We start from the raw sequence: 21,276 nt of genomic DNA on the forward strand, positions 1-21,276 counted from the left end.
GTGTAAATCTGTACTGCAGTAAAAGTGTGTAGTTTCATAAACTTGGCTCGACCTAAATTTGGCTCACTATCTTTATAGGTCAGTTGCTTTAAAACAAAGTAATGTTAGCATAATGTAATGGAAGTGTGACTATTTTCACCGGGTAAAAGAAGCTTTTTTTTTAACACAGGGGGACTAATTTCATCCCTTAATTTAAAACTTCACAGTGCAGTTTACACTAAACAAATCTGCCAATCGGGTAAGCAAAATTTTCTTAGTAAGATTTCTTACAAAAAAGCAATGGCAAAGTCTCAAAATGAGTGAAGTAACACCTAAATCAAGCAAAAAAAGTCACTGTTTATGGACACAAGAATCAGAATAACTTGATTGCTGCTTAATTGTGCTTAATTTAAGGTCAAATTACTTAAAATAAGGTACAAATTCTAAGTAAGAATGATTAAGATAATTATCCCTAAAATAAGCAAAATAATCTAACACTTACACCATGCTTAGTAAGACAAAAAGTCTTATCAGAGAAGAAAATAAGATTTATTGCCTTAAATTTAGATAATTTCACTTGCTAAGATTTAGTTTTTTGCAATGTAATGACTGTGAACAACTTATTACAATATAGATAACTAACTACCTATGTAGTTATGTATGCATTAGTATGGTACCTAAGCTGTCAGTCCTCTGCTATTCTGAGCACTTCAGAATAAAGATGAATCATATTTGTCAGCAAGTTCTTAGATTTTAAAATGCTATTTTATTATATACACACACACACACACACACACACACACATATATCATATACATATATATAATGAGAGTACACCAATTTAGCTGTGAGTAAAGGAGAGATTCTAGTTGAGAAACTGTTAAAATGAAATGTAGTTTTAAGAATGTCAATTAGCAGTATTGCCATTTTATCTCAGTTTTAGTTGTCTTTCATTTTTGCATCATCTGAACCTGGGAGTTGTTCTTTAAATTGTCAATATGTCCATACATACACCTTGTTTTAAATAGCTTGTGCTTAATTTAAATGAAACAAAACTTAAAAGCTGGTGTTTTAATAAATATTAGCAATAAATAATACACATCTAAAACAGTAAAAACATAAATGTAATACATACTTTTTATTTGACTAGACTAGGCTAAAATGTTTTGTTGACTAAATGACTAAAGTGTGACAAACAAAAGACTAAAACTAAATTAAAGTCACCTGTCAGAATGAATGCTGGACTGTATCTGTACTTAATTTTAAATACTTGTCATTCTTAATTCTCTGTTCTGAACATTTTCATCCAGGCTTGCTTGTTTAAAAAAAATAGTTGTTTTACTAATTCTATTATTTCATCATTATAGTGTGTATCCTGCAGTAAAGTTATTTATTTCGTTACTTTTTTGACATTTCTAGTTTAGTGCATTAATTACAAATACAGGCAGTGTATAAAATGGTATGAGAGAAGTGCTGAATCAGGGGTTTGCCCAGGATCCCATACAAGCTAAAAGCAGTGTATGTTAATGAGACAAATGTATGAAATATGGAGAACTGTAGATCTTCTTATTTGGATAAACTATTAAAGGAATACAGTAACTATGTGAAAGTAAATCTACAGATCTTTCTCTTCTGTAAATTCAGGCCCAGTCCCCGAAGACCCAGCATCTTCAGTGTCCTGGAGCTCAAGCAGCAGCACTTGCCACTCCACCGTCTCCATCCCCACCCGAAAGAGGAAGATCAGCAGAAGGAGGCTTCCAGGATGTAAAGAGGAGGAGAGGAGAGGGAGAGCAGATCAAAGCTTTGTAAATTGCTTTCTAAATAAGTGTTTTTTTTTTCATTGTTATTGCTTGTGTCTGTGTTTTCTATTTATTTGTTACAAAAAATGTAAATGTGGGTTTGAGGGCCTGATTTAAGTGTCTCCCTATTTCTTCCTTTTTTTCTTCTTTCTTTTCCCTTTTCCCCAAGATCTCATGACCTCTCGCCACAGAAATAACTTTCTGGTCTCAAAAAATTAAACAGGCACAGTAACATATTTTGATAGTTCGAGGTGCTACACATTTGGTACCTACAGCACATGTGAACCTACAGAAACTCCATGCACAAACAATAAAATAATCCCTGTCAATCATCTTGCATTACTGTTACAGAAACTAAACATCCACAGGGTCTAAAAGTCTAACATTGGAAACTGAAAATACTGGTAGTGCCCTATGATAGTGAATATTAAAGTTGCAATAAAAGAGCAATACATAGAACAATAAAAAACAAAGAAAACTAAAATTATTGTTAAAAGTTTTTTTATCCAATAGCTTTTATAAATACATTTTATTGAATGAGAAGATACATTATTCAGAACATTATTCAGTGGGAAGAAAAGATAGATAAATTTGTGTAATTTATTAACAAAGGAAGAAAATCTACAAAAAAAAAAACACTAAATATTTAAACACTAAAATATAGCAATATGAAAAGAGAGTTATCTGACAAGTATTTGATTAACTGCTACATTATTTCTGTAAAGACCAGACATTTCTGCTTTGAGAGAAAAAAAAAACATTTTACTCTTACTTTCAGTTGAGACAGTAATTCTTTTAGGGATGAGCCTGGTGTCAATCTCCTCATAGACAGGCTCAGCTGAAGTCTTCCTCCTCTTAGAGATCACTGTGAGAGAGACAGAGAGAAACATGGAGTCAGTTCAGTAGAAGAGAAGACTGATGACAGATTGAAGTACTAATGATGATTAGAGAAAGTACAGAAAGTGGATTGTAGATGATCTCTGAATCCCCCTACCTCTCCTGAGCACTCTGTTCTGATAAAACAGCACAACCAGAAGCACTAAGGCCAGGAAGAGCACATATCCCAGAACCAGGAGAGACACTGGATAGATGGAGGGAACAGCTGGTGGAGGAGTTTGTGGAAGTATGATTCTTCTTGTCTGTGGTTGAGAATCTAAAAAACAAATATACAAAATGTATAGACAATTTATACATGAACACAGTCCTTTTATTGGATGTGAATAATTTTGTGATGAATATTATGGAAGATGACATATGAAATGTCTATAAACACAGAATGATCTAGACAGACTGGTGCAAAGCACATACAGACTCTCACTATTGTTACTTTCTATCCTTCCCAAAAACATTACAATTATTAAATGATGGAAACCAAATGTGTGTGACCAACATTATGATCAACAATAGTTACCGAAGTTGCTATCAAGCTTGTTTACAATGGAGAAAAGTGGTCCCTGACCTTGCAAGACAAAATGTCCCATCTGTCCTCTTTTATTATTTAAAGGCAAAGTATGATACAGGAAGCCTAGTGAGTGAGCATAAAATAACAATGTGATGTAAGTATTTTTGTCAAGCATGTGTAAAGTTTCTGTAACAGTTAGGAGGCAAATATATTCAGTTGTGTCTGTTCCTCTGACCTCCACAAGTGACTCCAGCACTGTGGGAGCAGTCAGTGTGGTTCTTCAGGGAATGAGGACAGTCCCACAGGTGAATCTCATTCCCTCTACACTTCACTCTGTTCATCCAGATAGTTCCTCCACCAGAACCATCAGCAGCTCTTCTATTAGCACTCAGCGCCGGCCCACAACCCAGCTGCCTGCAGACCACCTGAGCATCCCTGATGTCCCAGAGGTCACCACATACAGACCCCCATGTTTTATTATGACACACCTGCAGCCATCCAGTACAGCTTCCTACTCCTCCCCTCAGCCTCAGAGGAATGTGCTCTACAAACACACCACAGAGGGAAAAAAATGATTATCCATCAAAGTCTTACAAACATTTACAACAGTCGTATATACTGTATGATGAAATATGTTCTTATAGAGATGTGGTAAACCACAAAAAAGCATTGTAAGATGAAAAATATATACAAGCAGAAGAGAGCAGGAGAAAAAAAAACAGAAGTAGCCATAGTTAAAAAAAAAGCACTTACCTTGTTTTACCGTTTTAGCTGAAACAGTTGATTTTTTTAAACTAATATTTTTTTAAAATAAGATATTGCTTCTAATAGAGTGTAGTTTGTCTGTCTTCAGCAAGCTGTCTGTTACACCTGTTATTTCCACCACTAGGGCTGTGCCATATCGTATCAAACGCAAAAAACGATACTATACCCTGAAATATCGTGCCATATCACCCACCCCTAATTACCACTGCAGGGCACCACCGGGGTTGCTGTTTTTATCTGTCCAATATTATTCATTTTACTTTATTATTAATTATATAGATTATATAGAGTGCATTAATAGTATCATGACTTTCTTGATCACTGATGTCTGTTACCATCTGATAAAAAGTCTTGTATTTTTTTATATCGTAGTTTGGGGGGGTGCCATATCATATGCAAAAACAGAATTTAATTTTTATTTTGTTTCAGTAGTGTATTTTTAAAATAATATCTTTAATTCAGTGTTTTGTCATATCACCAAGAGTACTGTTATCGCGATAAATGCCATGAAACATCGTGATATTGTTTTAGGGCCATATTACCCACCCCCATCCACCACACCTGTCCTGTCTACACCTGAATTCCTCAGACTTACATAGACACTCTGATGGACTCCATTACCCAGAATCCCTCTCTAAACCTTTGTTAAAAATATCACTGTAGAAGTGTTATCTAAAATATGTTAAAGTGCAAAAAAATATGCAAACTACAAATAAAACAGTGCGAGCAAAGACAAGAATTGCTTATTAGTGAAAGCATGCTGGCAGAACATGCAGTCAAAAAGAAAGAAAATGTAGTTTATCAAAGACATGATCATTTTGATAATGATAAGTTTTCTTACTTGAGCACGGTCTCTCATGAGGAGATGAATCACACAGCCAATTTGTCAAATCTAGTGTATTTCCATTCTCTGTGGTAGGACAAAAAAAATCAAATATTATGAAATTCCAATTACAAACTACATTAGTTCTAGCATTCTTTAAAGTCTTTAACACCTCATCATATCTGCCTACCTGAGCAGGTAATGCAAGCAACCTCATTGCGATTATCACACCTGTTCTCCCCCCAGGAAGAAGATGGACAGTGCCACCGAGTGGAGTCATGTTTCCTACATTTTACATTATCCAGCCAGTTAGGAGCTGATTCCACTCTTGCTTTAGACCAAGACTCACTGCCAGTTCTTCCACAGTTCAGCTCTCGACAGATCAATTTTGCCGTTTCATCAGTCATCCCATTTACACACACATTCCCCCAGGTTCCATTATAGTACACCTCCAGATTCCCCTCACAGCCCTCAGTCAGTCTGATCTCTTTATACTCTGGCGGGAGAAAGATAGCTAGCTAGTTATGCATATTGATTTAAACGTGCAAAAGTTTCTTCTTTAATTATTCAAAATGTACCTCCAGTTGTACATAGATAGGGCATTGGTACTTGATTACAAGATCATTACAAACTGAGCAATTCAAGATACGAAGTACCTGAGCACACGACTCCTACATCATCCTTGTGTCCACATTCATCCTCTCCACACAGCTGATATCTGCAGTTCCACAGAGACGCCTCGTTCCCCTCACACTCCACCTCATTCAGCCATATGGGTCCAGTTCCAGATCCAAACCGGGCTGGTACTGGTACTGGAGCACTGAGGGCGACTCCACACTGCAGCTGTCTGCAGACCACCTGCGCATCCTCAATATCCCACAATTCATCACTCACTGTCCCCCATGATCCACTGTGGAAAACCTCCAGCCTTCCAGCACAGTCTCCCCCAGAACCAACCAGCCTGATGGAGCTGTGGACTGTGTTAGATGTACCTAAAATTTACACAAATACAAAAGATGTTTTCAAACTCCTTTCACAAGATATGTGTTGTGTATATGTACTCATATTTGCCAAATAATTATTCTCAAATGTTCGAAAATATGGATAATAGAGGCACTTTTGCATGTTATCATACATACAAATAAAATTATACATTTATTAACTGTGCAATGCTTACCAGAGCAGGTGATGTCGAGCTGTACTGTGGAGCTGCAGTTAACTGCTTGTGAGCTGCTGCAGTTCCTCAGATGAGCTTCACTCCCAGAGCAGTTGAAACCCGTCACACGCATGTAGCTGTGTTCAGGACTGGATGAAGAGGAGCTGGAGATGTTGAGTACAGAACCACAGCCCAGCTGTCTGCAGACCACAGAGGCCTCAGACTCACTCCAGGAGTCCAGCAGAACTCTCCTCCAGTCCTGCCTGCCTCTACCTCCCCCTCACACTCCATCCCTCCAGACAACCGCACTCCTCCCTCATGAGACGCCAGAGAAGAACCTGAAGAGAAAAAAATATATTACTTGGCTTAAAATGAGGGAGTAATAAACTTTCAGTTATTTATTATACTGCAACTGTAAGATCTCACCACTACAGATAACTCCAGCATCCTGTTCATGAGAGCATGCAGTTCGACTCCATGATGAAATGGGACATTTTAACAGGTGTGTTTCGTTTCCCTGACAATCAAACACATCAGCCCAGATCCGGCCACTCCCCTCCCCAAACCAGTCTGACCCCAACACAGCCACAGAACTCCCCCACTTCAGCTGAGCACAGAGGACACTGGCAGCTCTCATATCCCAGCTTACATCACACACTGTACCCCACTCACTGAGGTACTGGAGCTCCACTCGACCAGAACAGGAGTCTGAGCCGTTCATCAGCCGAGCCTGAGTGTGACCTGAATTTACAGAGGAAAAACAGTAGGCAACAATAATACAATACAATAATAAAAACAAAAATACAGTAATTACAAACTAATTGCTCACAGTTTAGTACTAATCTAAATCTTTTACAAACATACTTCATCATACCAGAGCATCTTAGTCCCACATCCTTGTTGTGAGAGCAGTTGGGTTTCAAGGAAGGAGATGTCTGGCAGAGGTACATATGAGATTCGTTTCCTCTACACTGAAGCTCCTCTGACCACATCTGACCCTCTGCTCTACCAAAAGCAGCTGCTCCCAGAACCTCCACAGGAGAACCACAGCCCAGCTCCCAGCTGCACACAACCTCTGCATCCTGCTGGTTAAAGTCAGCATCACACACTGGAAGCCAAGAATTCCGATGAAGCTTCTCTACACTCCCAGAGCATGCGTGAGGACCACCAACAAGTCTTCGCTTGTCACCTACAGTATAGTATTTGTGTACATTGATCATCAAAAAACACTGCACCCAGAAGAAAGCATCAGATTACAAGGCTAGTCAGAAGAAAGATGTGCTATGCCATGGCTAAACACATTGACAGGTCAATCAACTAATCCACTAAAAAGTGCTGGATACTGTTGGACCCACGATCAGCACTCTACCACATCGCAAAATCACATTAGTGAAAGCACATTAGGAATGCCACACATCTGATATGTCGCATTACACACTGTAGGTGTAGTTCCTTAAATATTACTCATCTTAGTCTAAATGAAATAATTTATTATTCCTCACACTGCCTGTAAATCAATGGTAGACATTAAAAAAAAAAAAAAAACATACTTGTAGTTTTAGAAAAAAAAATAAGACTGTAAGTTTCTTTTAAAATGGTCACCAAAAACAATTCAACATAGTCAAAGTCTAAACATTTTTTCATATGTATAAAACTTTTTGCTTTTTGACTTCTCTGCAGCACTCCTTGTAAACTTAAAAAGTCTGGTTTGCCCTCAAGGACATAAATGACAAATCAAATTAAAGGTTTCTTAATGTTTTAATGTCTTAATATCTTTTTTCATAATATTGTGCAATACAGAAATCAATCAAACTGGTGGATTTGTGTCTCCGTCACCTGTCTGTTATCTGAATTTGGTGGATGTGTGTTTTTGTCAGTGTTTTGTGTGAAATTGACAAAAGGAAGTGAAATACCTACCAGAACATGCCAGTCCCACATCATTATCATGGGAGCAGTTGTGTTTGAGTGAAGATGATTTTGGACAGAAGTGAATCTGTGATTCGCTGCCTCTACACTGAAGCTCCTCTAAACACACCTGACCCTCCCCTCTACCAAAAGCAGCTGCTCCCAGAACCTCCACAGGAGAACCACAGCCCAGCTCTCGACACACAACCTCTGCACCCTGCTGGTCAAAGTCAGCATCACACACTGTGATCCAGCTCTCTCCATGAAGAACCTCCACTCTCTCAGAGCAGCGAGATCTGCCCACCAATCTGACTTCTACAATGTGTTTATAAGAGCAAAGAGAACATGTACGTTAATATTAACACACAGCATTGGGAGGGCTGGGAGGTTAATTTGAATAGAAGGGAATTAAATAATATGGGGCAGTGATTTTTATATTTTGCACTTTTCATTAACTGAAATACAAGGATTTTAAATATATATATATATATATTATTTCTTAGTTGCTAATTCTAAACCAAAGCATTCAAAACCACCTCTGTAATAATCCATTTATTAAGTGTATGAAAGTGAATTTAGGTTCAGGCTTAAACTTTTCATGTTACAAAGAAGTTTTTTTACAGGGGTGTATATAAAACAACTAACAGTTGTTTAATTAATTCAGTACATTCCAACACAGGCCTCATCACATTTGTTTACATCTCTGTGTAATATGTTTTATTTTTTTGCATCTTACCTGCACAAACAGCACCAGCGTCTTCATCATGATTACATCTCTGTCTACCCCAATCATACGACCTACAGTTCTTCAGTGAAGACTCTGATCCAGCACAGTTAGCATATTCCACCCAGATCGGTCCTGATCCTGATCCAAAGCGAGCTCTCCGTGGTGCATCTATGGCTTCCCCACAGCCCAGCTCTCTACACACCACTGCAGCATCTCTCATATCCCAGTAATCATCACACACTGTTCCCCAATGTCCTCTATGAAGAACTTCCACTCTCCCAGCACAGCGGCTCCCACCATCCACCAACCTCACACTGTCTGTGTGGAGAAAAAAACAAACACACTGATAATCAGAGAATAATTACACTCAAATAATAATACTCAAACAAGGCTGAAATACATTTAAACCAAATCATGGACATCAAAAGCTCCCATTTAGAGATCATAAGAAATCAGTTCACTAATTTGTACTTCTATAGCAATACTAAAATGGGCTGACTGGATGATAGCAAAGTGTAAATCACATGAATGTAAGATCAAAAAGTAAATATATACTTTTCAATTAAATGCCACTTTCAGCATGTCTGGTTTGGTGGGGGATCAGTGATGGTCTGGGGAGGCCTGTGGATGCCCAGGCCTCTACAGGTTAGACAACAGTACCCTGCCTGCTCTTAGGTATTGAGATGAAATCCTTGAACCCATTAAGACCCTACGCTGGCGCAGTGAGTCCGTGGTTTCTCACGGTGCATGACAATCCCCGGCCCGATGTGGAGAAAGTAGTTAAGTTCTTCGAGGATAAAGGAATTTATACCATTCACTGCCTTTCCAACAACATCCTAACAGAAAAGGAGGCCAGTATACATACAGTCCACAAAGTTAGTTTAAATATGCTGTATATATTATATATATATATATATATTTTTTTTTTTTTACCAGTATATTATACTTACCAGATGTGACGAGAGTGACAGTGGTCAATAGAAAAATGAGTAGAACTCGGATGTCCATCTCTTGCACACACACTGCTCAACTCAGCAGCAGAACAAGCTTTACCTCTACTCAGCCAGATAAGACTCAAGAACCTGAGAGACAGAGAGAGAGAGAGAGAGATTCCCCACAGCCGCCAATCACACTCACTATGACCTTATTAGAAAGAGGAGAGGAAATTATCAAACATTTTCAGTGACAAATCAGAAGAAGCTTTTTTTTCATTTCGCCATATTTTTAAAAAGCATCAGCACTAATTAACACAGCTCCACCTCCTTGTGTCTGTGTCTGTGTGTGTGTGTCTATGGGCAAAGGAAGGTACAAAGTCAGCTACCTTCTGGAGACAAACTTCAGAGAGAGTAAACACACAAAATACAGCATTAAAGCTGCACCTGCAGACAGCAGAATCAAACACATATCATCCACCATGAAGATAAGTCACAGTTTCTTTTAACTACACATACAAACAACTTTTTTGTGTTTCTCATGCTTTTACAGAGTATATAAAACTAGTTTTAATCCTGATTACAGAAACTCTGATTAAGTGTGGGAATATTGTGGGTTCCCTGTGAACTACAGCAAGGCTGGTGAGCGATGGACCAAACAAAGACGGTTTGTCTGCCCTGTGAGGCGGGTGTAGGGTATGTTTGTGGAAATGCATCTAAGGATGCACCTACTACTCTACTGATCACAGCAGTTCCAATTACAAAATAAAAGTCCTGTTCTCTGGAGTATGCACTCGTGAGCCAAACTTACCAAGTTCGTTCTGACAAAGTACAAGAGTCCAAACTTGCTTAATCTATAATGAGAAACGGGCCGACTCTGGCGCTGCCAGGAACTTGTGAGCCCATGGGACCACGAGGGTGGTTGAGAAAACCTTTATTCTCTCTGTAATGATTAATTTATTTATCTAAAACAGTATGAAATGCATTAATTAACTGAAACATGTTGCTCAGTGTGCTTTTAAAAATGAAAAAAAAAAAAAGAAGACACATTCTTTATAGGTGTGAAAAAAAATCACACTTTATTATCATAATATAGAAAACCATAATAATGTATGCTGCACAGACATATATAGATATATTTTTGATTAAGGTGAAAAGCAAATATAATTTGCATGTTTACCATGTGTCCACAATAAATCGTACGTATTAAAATATCCAAACCTGTTGTAATGTGTGGGCTCTCTTCAGCAGGTATGATATCATCATAGACCTAAAAAATGCATTGCAGCACAGCAGCATCAGGATGATGGCAGCAAGACACTGTTACTCAAAGACTCAAACTTTTAAAATACTAAGGGGTTTTCAATGTATTGGTACTGTCGCCCTCTGCGATCAGAACTGGTTGACAAATCAAAGTGTGTCCCTTTAAAAAAAAAAAAAAAAAAAACTCCCACACACCAAAGGATATTAACTCACCTCAACATGCCTTTTGCAATACTGTAGTTACCCCTGGCCAATCCTAAAACCACTATTACAAACTGTACAGTAGGCAAGACATTGTTTTTAACTTGTGCCAGACATGGATATACTGGAGTAGTCAAAGATAAATTGAATTTAGCATTAGCATTACCCGCTAACCACGCTCACTATTTCCCCGTTCAGGGGTGAGTCTTATCGGCCTGAAGCCTGATGCTAACTGCTAAAACACTTCAGAACCCTACACATATTGCATGGAACTTTTTTCTATAAAACAAAATATATATATATGTTTTTTCTTCTGCATTAAAAATTCTAACACACATTCAGTATATGTCAACTTACCTGAGAGAAGCTCCTCATCTACGTCCTCATATCCTGAATGCTGATCTTCAGAGATTAAACTTCCTGTTAAAGGAGATCAGAACAGTCAGAATGCCAAAGTTCAATTATTTAATCAAAATCTACAGCAAAAAAATGTATTTGTAAGTCTGAAAATGAGATGAGACTTTAAGCCCAATCCCATTTCACCCCATGGCCCTACCACTTACCCCAACCATTCTTTGAGTGTAAAGGGTGAAATCATCCCCATAAGAATTGGGACAACACTTCATGCACCAGATACGTCATCAGAAGCACTAAGGTTCAGTAACCTAGCTAATTTTATGGCATTGTATGTCTTCAGAAAGGTTGGTGATTAAGGAACAATTGTCAATTTCTTAATTCCTGTTATGGGGAGCTTGGATTAGCTTTCATTTTATTTAATTGTTCTGTTCCGCCTTAAATGATGCAGCCTCTGCTGTCTCTTGCACCATTTAAGGTGAAATGGGAAAGTTGGCTAACAAACCCCATCCCTTTCCTCTGCTTTTTAACAGCAGTACAGGCCTGAATTGATAGTAACAGATATGTAATTCTTCCTATTATAGTCAGTGGAGTAACACATTATTTTGAACCTGTAAGATAAGGTAACAATGCTACAATTGATTTACTGCATGTAGTTTTTTCATTTATAGTCATTTAAACACTCAGAATTGCTATTTGATATCTGACCTTAGATCCACTTTACATACTGTGAGAAGACTGCCTTCAGTGAAACTCTCTACATATAATTTACCTCTTTTAGTATATCTGTTAGTGACACATTTATGGTTAATCTCTTCATAGACTGCCTCAAGCAGAGTCTTCCTCCTCGCCTTAGAAATCACTGTGAGAAAGAAAGAAAGAAACATGGAGTCAGTTCAGTAGAAGAGAAGACTGATGACAGATTGAAGGACTAATGATGATTATAGAAAGTACAGAAAGTGGATTTTAGATGATCTCTAAATCTCCCTACCTCTCCTGAGCACTCTGTTCTGATAAAACAGCACAACCAGAAGCACTAAGGCCAGGAAGAGCACAGATCCCAGAACCAGGAGAGACACTGGATAGATGTATGGAAAATTAGATGATGGATTATTTGAAGGAGGGACTGTCTTTTTCTCTGTTAGCTGTGCTGGTACTGAAAACACAGAATAAAAACACTGTTGAACACTGCATAGTGTTGTTTAAACTTAAAAAAAAAATCACAAAAAGGAACTAATTAAAAGAGTACCTGTGGTGTAAGTTGTAGTTGTTTCAGATGAAAAAGGTAATGTGACAAATGTCTGAAAGAAATATCATAAAAATGGTCAAGAAAAAGAGGTTACAGAAGGAGAAAGAGATTAGAGCAGCATTATTTAGATATGGTATTTATTGTTTTTGTGTTTATTGTCTTTGAAACAAAATAAGTATATGGCTGATATGGTAATATTGTAGGTATTTTCAAAAATATTGTTGCATTATTGTCTGCCAATGTTACTTAGTGTATTTATCAGTGTTGTGAGCCTAAATCAGCCATAATATAAATGCTATTCTCCCTTTTACAGGTCAGAGGAGCACAATAATAATAATATTGAACCTGACTGAAATACAGAGTACACTGCTTAACATAACCATAGTTATCTTAAGAGAAGTTAATACTGGATTAAAAAACGTTCTCGCACACCTGCACAGGTGACTCCAGCACTGTGGGAGCAGTCAGTGTGGATCTTCAGGGAATGAGGACAGTCCCACAGGTGAATCTCATCCCCTCTACACTTCACTCTGTTCATCCAGATAGTTCCTCCACCAGAACCATCAGCAGCTCTTCTATTAGCACTCAGCGCCGGCCCACAACCCAGCTGCCTGCAGACCACCTGAGCATCCCTGATGTCCCAGAGGTCAGCACATATAGACCCCCACTCAGCATTATGATACACCTCCAACCTCCCAGAACAGATTTCCTCTCCTCCTCTCAACCTAATAGGCATGTAATCTACATCACACATGAACAGACACATGAATAATATTACATTTTTATAACAAAACTACAGCAAACTGCATTAGTGTTTTTATTTAATCAGTTTTCACTCAAATCAAAGATCAACTGATGAAAAGGGAAGTTTAGAATTATTTGACAAAACAAGTTAGAATGTAGGCACGAACAAATCTGATTAATATGTATACTTATTCAAGTAGTGAATGGAGTGGTAGTCAAATATTCGTACTTGAGCACTGACCCTGGTTTGGAAATAAGAAGAATTTTTGAAGGTTTTCAAATGCAAGCTGTTTCTTCTCTCCTAGAAATGGAGACACATGCTATAAATACTACAAAAATCAAATCAATACTACTAAACTCATTACTAAAATAATGATCTCAGCAATAACAATTGAGAGTTTCAATTGAGCGGCAAACCCCCTCATTTCACACCAACGCACAGAATTAAAAGTCAGTCTGGTTGTGCTGATTTTCAAATAACACCAGGCATTCTAACAGGGCGCACAGGAAACTTCAAGCTGCACCAGACTGCTCTTTTTCTCTAACCCCACCGAACTATTCCAGCAATGACAAAAACATTTTTTTTTCGGACAGAACAGGCTCCTATTAGTAAATGTACACCATTATTGTAAGTCACTTTGGACAAAAGCATCTGCCAAATGTAATGTAATTCAATGTAATATATCTTATTATTTCACTGACAAATGTAATTTTTTCTGATACACTTTACACTTTTTATTAAAATGTGTTCCCAGCATGACCAGATGAGTGTAAAAAGCACAGCAAGGTGTAGCTTGTAGTCCCAAAAAATCTCAAGCAATCCTGCACACATACATTGCCATGAAGAAGTATTTGCCCCCTACAGATATACTGATATTTTTCTGATTATTAAAAAAAACTTTAACATCAGACAAAGATAACCCGAGTAAACATAAAAAAGCTCATTTTAAATGATCAGGAATAAAGGAATTTAAAGAATTTCTTGATTCTACAGGTCTGGCAGTAATCAGGCCTGGTTGAGTTAAGTGAAACTGAATACTCATCTATCCAAAAAGTGTAATTAATCACATTTTATTTTTTAGGGGGTGTTTGGTAATTTTTTTTCCCTTAATAAATAAAATGATTATTTAAAAATTATTTTATATTTACTCAGGTTGTATACACTTACACAGGGAAAGAGGATGAGGAAAAGTGAGGGTGATCCGGTCACCACAACACTTTCTTTCAACACAACTTTCCATGAAAAACTGTTTTACTCATGCTCATCTACTACAAAGAAAAACAACATACCGGAGCAGGTAATGTGAGTCACCTCACTGCTTCTATCACAATTGTTCTGACTCCAGGATGAAGATGGACAGTGAAACAGAGTAGAGTCATGTTTCCTACATTTTACATCATCCAGCCAGTAAGGAGCTGATTCCACTCGTGCTTTGGTAGCTCTCTCAGTCTTAAATCTTCCACAGTTCAGCTCCCGACAGATGAGACCCATTGTTTCTACATCCATCCCATTGTTACACACATTCCCCCAGGGTCCATTATAGAACACCTCCAGATTCCCCTCACAGCCCTCAGTCAGTCTGATCTCTTTATACTCTGATGAGAGAAAATGCTTTATGTTAGACCCTGGAGTTTTCATGTAGTTTAAAACAAACTTAATGAATCTACACTATTAGTTAAAAGTTTTAGAACACCCCCATTTTTTTGACATTTTTTTAAGCTCTCCAGCCCAGTTAATAACCTGAAATGGTACAAAATCCAGTGTGCTCAAATGGTACAAAAGTTAGCAGTGCCAGGGCCTTTAAACAGAAAAGGATCCCAAAAAAGTGTATATTGTAAAAAAAAAAAAAAAAAAAAAAAAAAACTGAATATATTTGTTTTAAAGAAAGCTTTGGAAATTTGTGCAAAAATAAGAATAAATTAAGTCTTAGTCTGTAGTAAAGTTAGAAGAGAATGTGTTACTGCACTCTACTGCTGACTTTGTAGTAAACTGCACTTTTATCATAATACCTAAAAAAAGACACCAAAATACAGATTAATTTGAAACAATTTAGTTTGCCCTTTAGATACATTCTGACACATTAAAAAAAACAAGAAAAAAAAAAAGGTACAGGAAGAGGTCTGGCTGACCCACATGGCAACAACTTTAGATTGGTTTAACAAGTCTTATTTTAACAGTTTAACTAAGTCTCACTTTCAGCACTGAAGAGAAAATTTAGAGGTCTGACAGGTGAAGTGTTCAATGTAAGAACACCAGCAATCAGCACACTGTACCTGAGCAGACGACTCCTACATCATCCTTGTGTCCACATTCATCCTCTCCACACAGCTGATATCTGCAGTTCCACAGAGACGCCTCGTTCCCCTCACACTCCACCTCATTCAGCCATATGGGTCCAGTTCCAGATCCAAACCGGGCTGGTACTGGTACTGGAGCACTGAGGGCGACTGCACACTGCAGCTGTCTGCAGACCACCTGCGCATCCTCAATATCCCACAATTCATCACTCACTGTCCCCCATGATCCACTGTGGAAAACCTCCAGCCTTCCAGCACAGTCTCCCCCAGAACCAACCAGCCTGATGAAGCTGTAGCCTAAAATTAAGAGAAACCAGTTCAAAGTATGATTTCTTAGTTCACCCGTAGTCACATGATGATTGGTTCATTTCAGATTCATAATAATTATAATAACCCTTACAATAAAACAAAATAAAGCAATTTCCCCCTAACAACAGGCATTATTCACTACAACTCCAAATAATTTGAATTAAATGTACCAGAGCAGGTGATGTAGAGCTGTTCCGTGGAGCTGCAGTTAACTGCTTGTGAGCTGCTGCAGTTCCTCAGATGAGCTTCACTCCCAGAGCAGTTGAAACCCGTCACACACATGTAGCTGTGTTCAGGACTGGATGAAGAGGAGCTGGAGATGTTGAGTACAGAACCACAGCCCAGCTGTCTGCAGACCACAGAGGCCTCAGACTCACTCCAGGAGTCCAGCAGAACTCTCCTCCAGTCCTGCCTGAAGAAAACCTCTACCTCCCCCTCACACTCCATCCCTCCAGTCAATCTCACTACACCCTCATGAGACGCCAGAGAAGAACCTGAAAGTACCACAAATATATTTTAGATTTTACAGGCTTAATAAGATTGTTTTTACAGCACTTGAAATAAATCAGATTTAGAAATTAAACACATTGTTTTTTTACAGGTACTGCTGCATTAGCTGAGTTATATATGGAGCAAAATTAGAAATTGATTTTCAGAAATCAAAATTGTCCATGGAAATGTATATACATGTTCAAAACTGAGATACATTAGTAAATGAATTGAAGTGAAGTAAAAAAAAATATATATATATAAGAACATTATAAGGGCACTTCCTCCTAAAATCACTTTACAGCCCATTGATAAGAATGTTTAAGATTCTTAAAAGCTCACCACTGCAGATGAGTCCAACATCCTGTTTATGAGAGCATGCAGTTCGACTCCATGATGAAATGGGACACTTTAACAGGTGTGTTTCGTTCCCCTGACAATCAAACACATCCGCCCAGATCCGGCCACTCCCCTCCCCAAACCAGTCTGACCACAACACAGCCACAGCACTCCCACACTTCAGCTGAGCACAGAGGACACTGGAAGCTCTCATATCCCAGCTTACATCACACACTGTACCCCACTCACTGAGGTACTGGAGCTCCACTCGACCAGAACAAGAGTCTGAGCCGTTCATCAGCCGAGCCTGAGTATGACCTGAATTTACAACCAAGAGACTCGTAAAAGAGCAAGTTCTCTCCTATACTGTATATTATATAAAGAAATGTTAGACAATAATATCACATATTATACTGTACCAGAACATACAAGTCCCACATCATTACCATGAGAGCAGTTGTATTTGTGTGAAGAGGTTATTGGACAGAGAGTAATCTCAGATTCATCTCCTCTACACTGAAGCTCCTCTGATCACACCTGACCCTTCCCTTTACCAAAAGCAGCTGCTCCCAGAACCTCCACAGGAGAACCACAGCCCAGCTCTCGACACACAACCTCTGCATCCTGCTGGTCAAAGTCAGCATCACACACTGTGAACCAAGACGCTCCATGAAAAACCTCCACTCTCCCAGAGCAAACATGAGGACCATCAGCAAGTCTGGATGTCCTGTGATCTGTGTGTAATGCAAAAATGTTAAATCTCTCTCTCTCTCACAATCAGATTAAATAAAGACTTGTATAATAGACAAATGCTAAACAAAACAGAAGGCTAGTAATGAGATGAAAAAATACTAGAGTTGTCAAATTAACATGTTCACTTCATTAATGAATAAAAAAAATGAACACAAATAACAAAAATACTGCTCATTAATTACCCTACTTTGTGCCCTCTGACCTCCGACGCTAGATCCCAGTTCACAGATCATATCAAACCACATAATCTATCCAATTCATCCATGTTAATAATACAGATTAATTTAGCTAGGAAAACAGTTGGCATCGCCAAATAGCCATAGTGGCTAATCCGCCATTTTGAAAATCATAACAAAAGATTTATAGAAAAACAATAAAAAAAAAAACATTTTTTTTTATTCTGACTTTTTTTGTTGGTCAAAATATAATTAAATATCTAAATTCTGTCCATATTTGATATCTTAATTCTGTCCATATTTGCATATTATTTTTAATAATTTTAAGCAGGGCTGGTATATTTTATTATTACACAGCAAAGCATTTAAGCTGTTATTGTAATAATAAATGTAAAAATGTTAACTATTTTAGAGTAGCCTAGAATATCTGGCATGTGTGACATTTTTTGTAATTTGCATACGAATAAAGGAGCATCAATTTATAACATTTTTTTAAAGATATGTACAGTATTTACAGCATCTTTACTGACTGATTTTTTTTAAGCGAAACAGCAGAGTGGTATAGAATACCATAGTCTGGCAATCTCAGTGTGTGATAATGTACACATCAGGAAGTTGTTCAGTTGAGCTGTACACATTTATATCAAAACGATAACACATCGACTAAAATTAATATATTGTGACATAAGTTTTGTCATATCGTCCAGCACTAAATTGTTAAGCTGGAAATGGCACTATGTTTCTAATTATAGTGTGTTGACTGGTTTTGTTTTGGCACATAAAGTGTTTGAGAAGTTGTCTGGAAGTGGAAAGGACTAATGCATTTTGTTTCATTCAGGTTATAATTTTGAAAACAAATGTTGTGCTCTAGCAAATCAGTACTGCAGACCCTTTTTTATTAAATTAAATTTTATCAAACAAAATGAAACTGACTAGACAATATCTTGGGTTAATATTTTCAGCAATTAAATAAAAGTCAAAGCAAATGTTAAAAAAAAACATCACTGCTTCTCACATTAGCTGTAACTGTCAGAATTTACTATGTAATAGAATATTTAATACGGAATAGGTATACAAAACAGTGACATTCCATCATATGATCTCTGATTTGATTTTGTCTATGATGTGTCGAAACATTCTCAGAAAGTTCACAAATGTAATACATGTAATACGTACGTATTACAGTTTTTGTCTAATTAAAACATACCTGAACAGGTAAGCTCAATATCCATATTATGATTACAGCTGTGTTCACCCCACCCTAATGATCCACAGTGTTTCAGTGTAGACTCTGATCCAGTACACTTCACATGACTCATCCAGATCGGTGCAGATCCTGGAACAGCTGCATCAGTCCTAAACGGCTCTCCACAGCCCAACTCTTTACACATGACAAAACCCGGTATGAAATTTGCACCAGCACCACAAATTGTTCCCCACTGTCCTCTGTGAAAAACCTCTGCTCTTCCAGCACAGCGACTGCCACCATCCGCCAACCTCACACTGTCTGTGTAAGAGAAAATAAGAACAAGAAAAATTTACCGAATTATGAACTAGTAAGAGTAAAAATGGGAAACATTTTTTTGAAAAACACTTACCTGCACACACCAGTCCCACATCATTATCATGGGAGCAGTTGTGTTTGAGTGAAGATGATTTTGGACAGAAGTGAATCTGAGATTCAGTTCCTCTACACTGAAGCTTCTCTGACCACACCGGACCCTCCCCTCTACCAAAAGCAGCTGCTCCCAGAACCTCCACAAGAGAACCACAGCCCAGCTCTCGACACACAACCTCTGCATCCTGCTGGTTAAAGTCAGCATCACACACTGTGACCCAGCTCTCTCCATGAAGAACCTCCACTCTCCCAGAACAGTGAGAACCACCAACCACCCGGGCTCCTAAAAATTGTGAACATAAAGCTGAATTTAAACATATGTGAGTCACTGCTTCAACATGAAAATGTCTTTCCATGTCATTGAATCTCTGACATTAACACAGCAAGAATGGTCAAAAGAGATATGGCATTTAACCTTCAGTGGAAAAGTTGACTAAATGAACGCTATCTGTTTCCTTACAAACAGTACTACTACGCTTAAATGGACCCTAAGCCTCTAAAATGGGTCCTTTCCCACCACTTACAAGACTTTGTTTTACATGTATGATATATTATGAACAGTTTCATGTTCCTAGTTAACAGAAGGGAACATAAAATAATTTACTGATACAATTTACCTGAACAGATGACTCCAGCATCTTTAGAATGATCACAGTTATGTTTACCCCATCCTGCTGATTCACAGTTCCTCAGTGTAGACTCAGAGCCACTGCAGTGCACATTATCCATCCAGATTGGTCCTGATCCTGATCCAAAGTAAGACTCATGATATGTATCTACAGCTTCTCCACAGCCCAGCTCTCTACACACCACTGCAGCATCTCTCATATCCCAGTTATTACCACACACTGATCCCCACTGTCCTCTATAAAGAACCTCCACTCTCCCAGCACAGCGACTGTCACCATCTACCAACCTCACACTGCCTGTACAACAGTGAGTAAGACAGACCAAGACATTGAGAAAGAATGGAAAAAAAACATGTATTTTCACCACTATAAATGATGTAAAGTAGAATTGTGGCTGAAAACTGAAATAATAGCAAGACATTTGCATTTTTGACAGAATTACAAAAAGTTTACATAAACATTGAGCTAATCTTAAAGACATTAATCACAAACATGCAGCTCTTACCAGAACACACCAGTCCCACATCATTATCATGGGAGCAGTTGTGTTTGAGTGAAGATGATTTTGGACAGAAGTGAATCTGTGATTCGTTTCCTCTACACTGAAGCTCCTCTGACTACACCGGACCCTCCCCTCTACCAAAAGCAGCTGCTCCCAGAACCTCCACAAGAGAACCACAGCCCAGCTCTCGACACACAACCTCTGCATCCTGCTGGTTAAAGTCAGCATCACACACTGTGAACCAGCTCTCACCATGAAGAACCTCCACTCTTCCAGAGCAGCGAGAGCCATTAACCAGCAGGACTCCTAAAAATCACCATGAAAAAAAGAAAGCTTATTTATCAGTAATGATAAATGATTAAGCATGATGATGCTAAATATTGCACAATGAATGATTCATAAATGCATTGGAAAAAATTAAAGAGAGTATAAGGATTCAAAATAAGTTCAGTAAAGCTATGAATTACATTAAACAAATTAATATGGATCAGCAAAATTATGAAATCAGTAAAAAAAAAAAAAATCAGTAAATTAATTGTTGGTTGAGAATTCCAGTGTACAGCACAGTTTGGTGATTGCTCAGTTTAAACATACCAATTTACCTTGGCAATCAACAAGGATTTAGGGTGGGTTAAAAAGAAAAATCATATGTGCTGTACACTTTGCCTACATGGCAGATAATGTACAGTCCCTGTTTACAGTGTTTTACCTGAACAGATAACTCCAGCATAGGACACCCCTAATCAAAATGTATATTATTGTGACTACAGAAGGAAATAAAAATGACCTAATGTTTAGAACACATAACATTGAAGTGGACACGTCTATTTAGCATTTTTAATATTTTTTCCCTTTACAGTTTCA

At 38.0% G+C, this 21,276-nt stretch overlaps 3 protein-coding genes across 8 annotated transcripts; all 3 read right to left on the reverse strand.

The window, feature by feature from the left end:
• Positions 1 to 1,102: 1,102 nt before the first annotated feature.
• Positions 1,103 to 17,053, reverse strand: LOC125781222 (scavenger receptor cysteine-rich type 1 protein M130-like). Of its 4 annotated transcripts, XM_049464680.1 has the most exons (10): positions 16,738 to 17,053; positions 16,077 to 16,400; positions 15,574 to 15,894; positions 4,959 to 5,264; positions 4,787 to 4,855; positions 3,416 to 3,724; positions 3,238 to 3,303; positions 2,773 to 2,931; positions 2,551 to 2,643; positions 1,103 to 1,733 (listed from the first exon to the last, which is right to left on the reverse strand). In XM_049464680.1, exons 1-10 carry the CDS (start codon positions 17,030 to 17,032, stop codon positions 1,720 to 1,722), a joined length of 1,956 nt encoding a protein of 651 aa, XP_049320637.1. In that variant the 5' UTR covers positions 17,033 to 17,053; the 3' UTR covers positions 1,103 to 1,719. The 4 variants fall into 4 exon arrangements, 3 of the variants coding, with proteins under 3 accessions (XP_049320637.1, XP_049320639.1, XP_049320638.1); XM_049464682.1 differs by lacking the exons at positions 3,238 to 3,303; positions 3,416 to 3,724; positions 4,787 to 4,855; positions 4,959 to 5,264 and adding exons at positions 12,988 to 13,296; positions 13,541 to 13,600; positions 14,590 to 14,895; XM_049464681.1 differs by lacking the exons at positions 3,238 to 3,303; positions 3,416 to 3,724; positions 4,787 to 4,855; positions 4,959 to 5,264 and adding exons at positions 12,988 to 13,296; positions 13,529 to 13,600; positions 14,590 to 14,895.
• On the reverse strand, positions 5,949 to 20,705 carry LOC125781223 (soluble scavenger receptor cysteine-rich domain-containing protein SSC5D-like). Of its 3 annotated transcripts, XM_049464683.1 has the most exons (8): positions 11,310 to 11,333; positions 10,710 to 10,758; positions 9,507 to 9,638; positions 8,566 to 8,874; positions 7,842 to 8,144; positions 6,799 to 7,113; positions 6,351 to 6,665; positions 5,949 to 6,262 (listed from the first exon to the last, which is right to left on the reverse strand). In XM_049464683.1, exons 3-8 carry the CDS (start codon positions 9,562 to 9,564, stop codon positions 6,048 to 6,050), a joined length of 1,515 nt encoding a protein of 504 aa, XP_049320640.1. In that variant the 5' UTR covers positions 9,565 to 9,638; positions 10,710 to 10,758; positions 11,310 to 11,333; the 3' UTR covers positions 5,949 to 6,047. The 3 variants fall into 3 exon arrangements, with proteins under 3 accessions (XP_049320640.1, XP_049320641.1, XP_049320642.1); XM_049464684.1 differs by lacking the exons at positions 9,507 to 9,638; positions 10,710 to 10,758; positions 11,310 to 11,333 and adding an exon at positions 20,416 to 20,705; XM_049464685.1 differs by lacking the exons at positions 9,507 to 9,638; positions 10,710 to 10,758; positions 11,310 to 11,333 and adding an exon at positions 9,112 to 9,187.
• Positions 17,266 to 20,400, reverse strand: LOC125781224 (deleted in malignant brain tumors 1 protein-like). Its single transcript, XM_049464686.1, has 4 exons — positions 19,899 to 20,400; positions 19,262 to 19,564; positions 18,871 to 19,170; positions 17,266 to 17,468 (listed from the first exon to the last, which is right to left on the reverse strand). The coding sequence occupies exons 1-4, from the start codon at positions 20,389 to 20,391 to the stop codon at positions 17,266 to 17,268; spliced, it is 1,299 nt and encodes a 432-aa protein (XP_049320643.1). The 5' UTR covers positions 20,392 to 20,400.
• Positions 20,706 to 21,276: the final 571 nt, after the last annotated feature.

This window comes from Astyanax mexicanus, chromosome 15 (assembly GCF_023375975.1).
Source record: "Astyanax mexicanus isolate ESR-SI-001 chromosome 15, AstMex3_surface, whole genome shotgun sequence".
NCBI classification, from domain to species: domain Eukaryota; kingdom Metazoa; phylum Chordata; class Actinopteri; order Characiformes; family Acestrorhamphidae; genus Astyanax; species Astyanax mexicanus.

Bases quoted from the DNA above. Each gene is read 5' to 3' on its own strand.
- LOC125781222 (XM_049464680.1), bottom strand. From the start codon at position 17,032: ATGAACGGCTCAGACTCTTGTTCTGGTCGAGTGGAGCTCCAGTACCTC. The intron at 5,265-15,573 runs GTACAGTGTGCT...TTCTCCCGCCAG, and splicing joins TGTAGGAGTCGTCTGCTCAG to AGTATAAAGAGATCAGACTG. The intron at 2,932-3,237 runs GTCAGGGACCAC...TTTGTTTTTTAG, and splicing joins GGGACATTTTGTCTTGCAAG to ATTCTCAACCACAGACAAGA.
- LOC125781224 (XM_049464686.1), bottom strand. From the start codon at position 20,391: ATGTCTTTAAGATTAGCTCAATGTTTATGTAAACTTTTTGTAATTCTG. The intron at 19,565-19,898 runs GTAAATTGTATC...CACAATTTTTAG, and splicing joins TGCTGGAGTCATCTGTTCAG to GAGCCCGGGTGGTTGGTGGT. The intron at 17,469-18,870 runs GTATGTTTTAAT...CATTACACACAG, and splicing joins TATTGAGCTTACCTGTTCAG to ATCACAGGACATCCAGACTT.
- LOC125781223 (XM_049464683.1), bottom strand. From the start codon at position 9,564: ATGGACATCCGAGTTCTACTCATTTTTCTATTGACCACTGTCACTCTC. The intron at 8,875-9,506 runs GTAAGTATAATA...TTCTCCACACAG, and splicing joins TGTCACTCTCGTCACATCTG to ACAGTGTGAGGTTGGTGGAT. The intron at 6,263-6,350 runs GTGAGATCTTAC...TTTTCTCTTCAG, and splicing joins TGCTGGAGTTATCTGTAGTG to GTTCTTCTCTGGCGTCTCAT.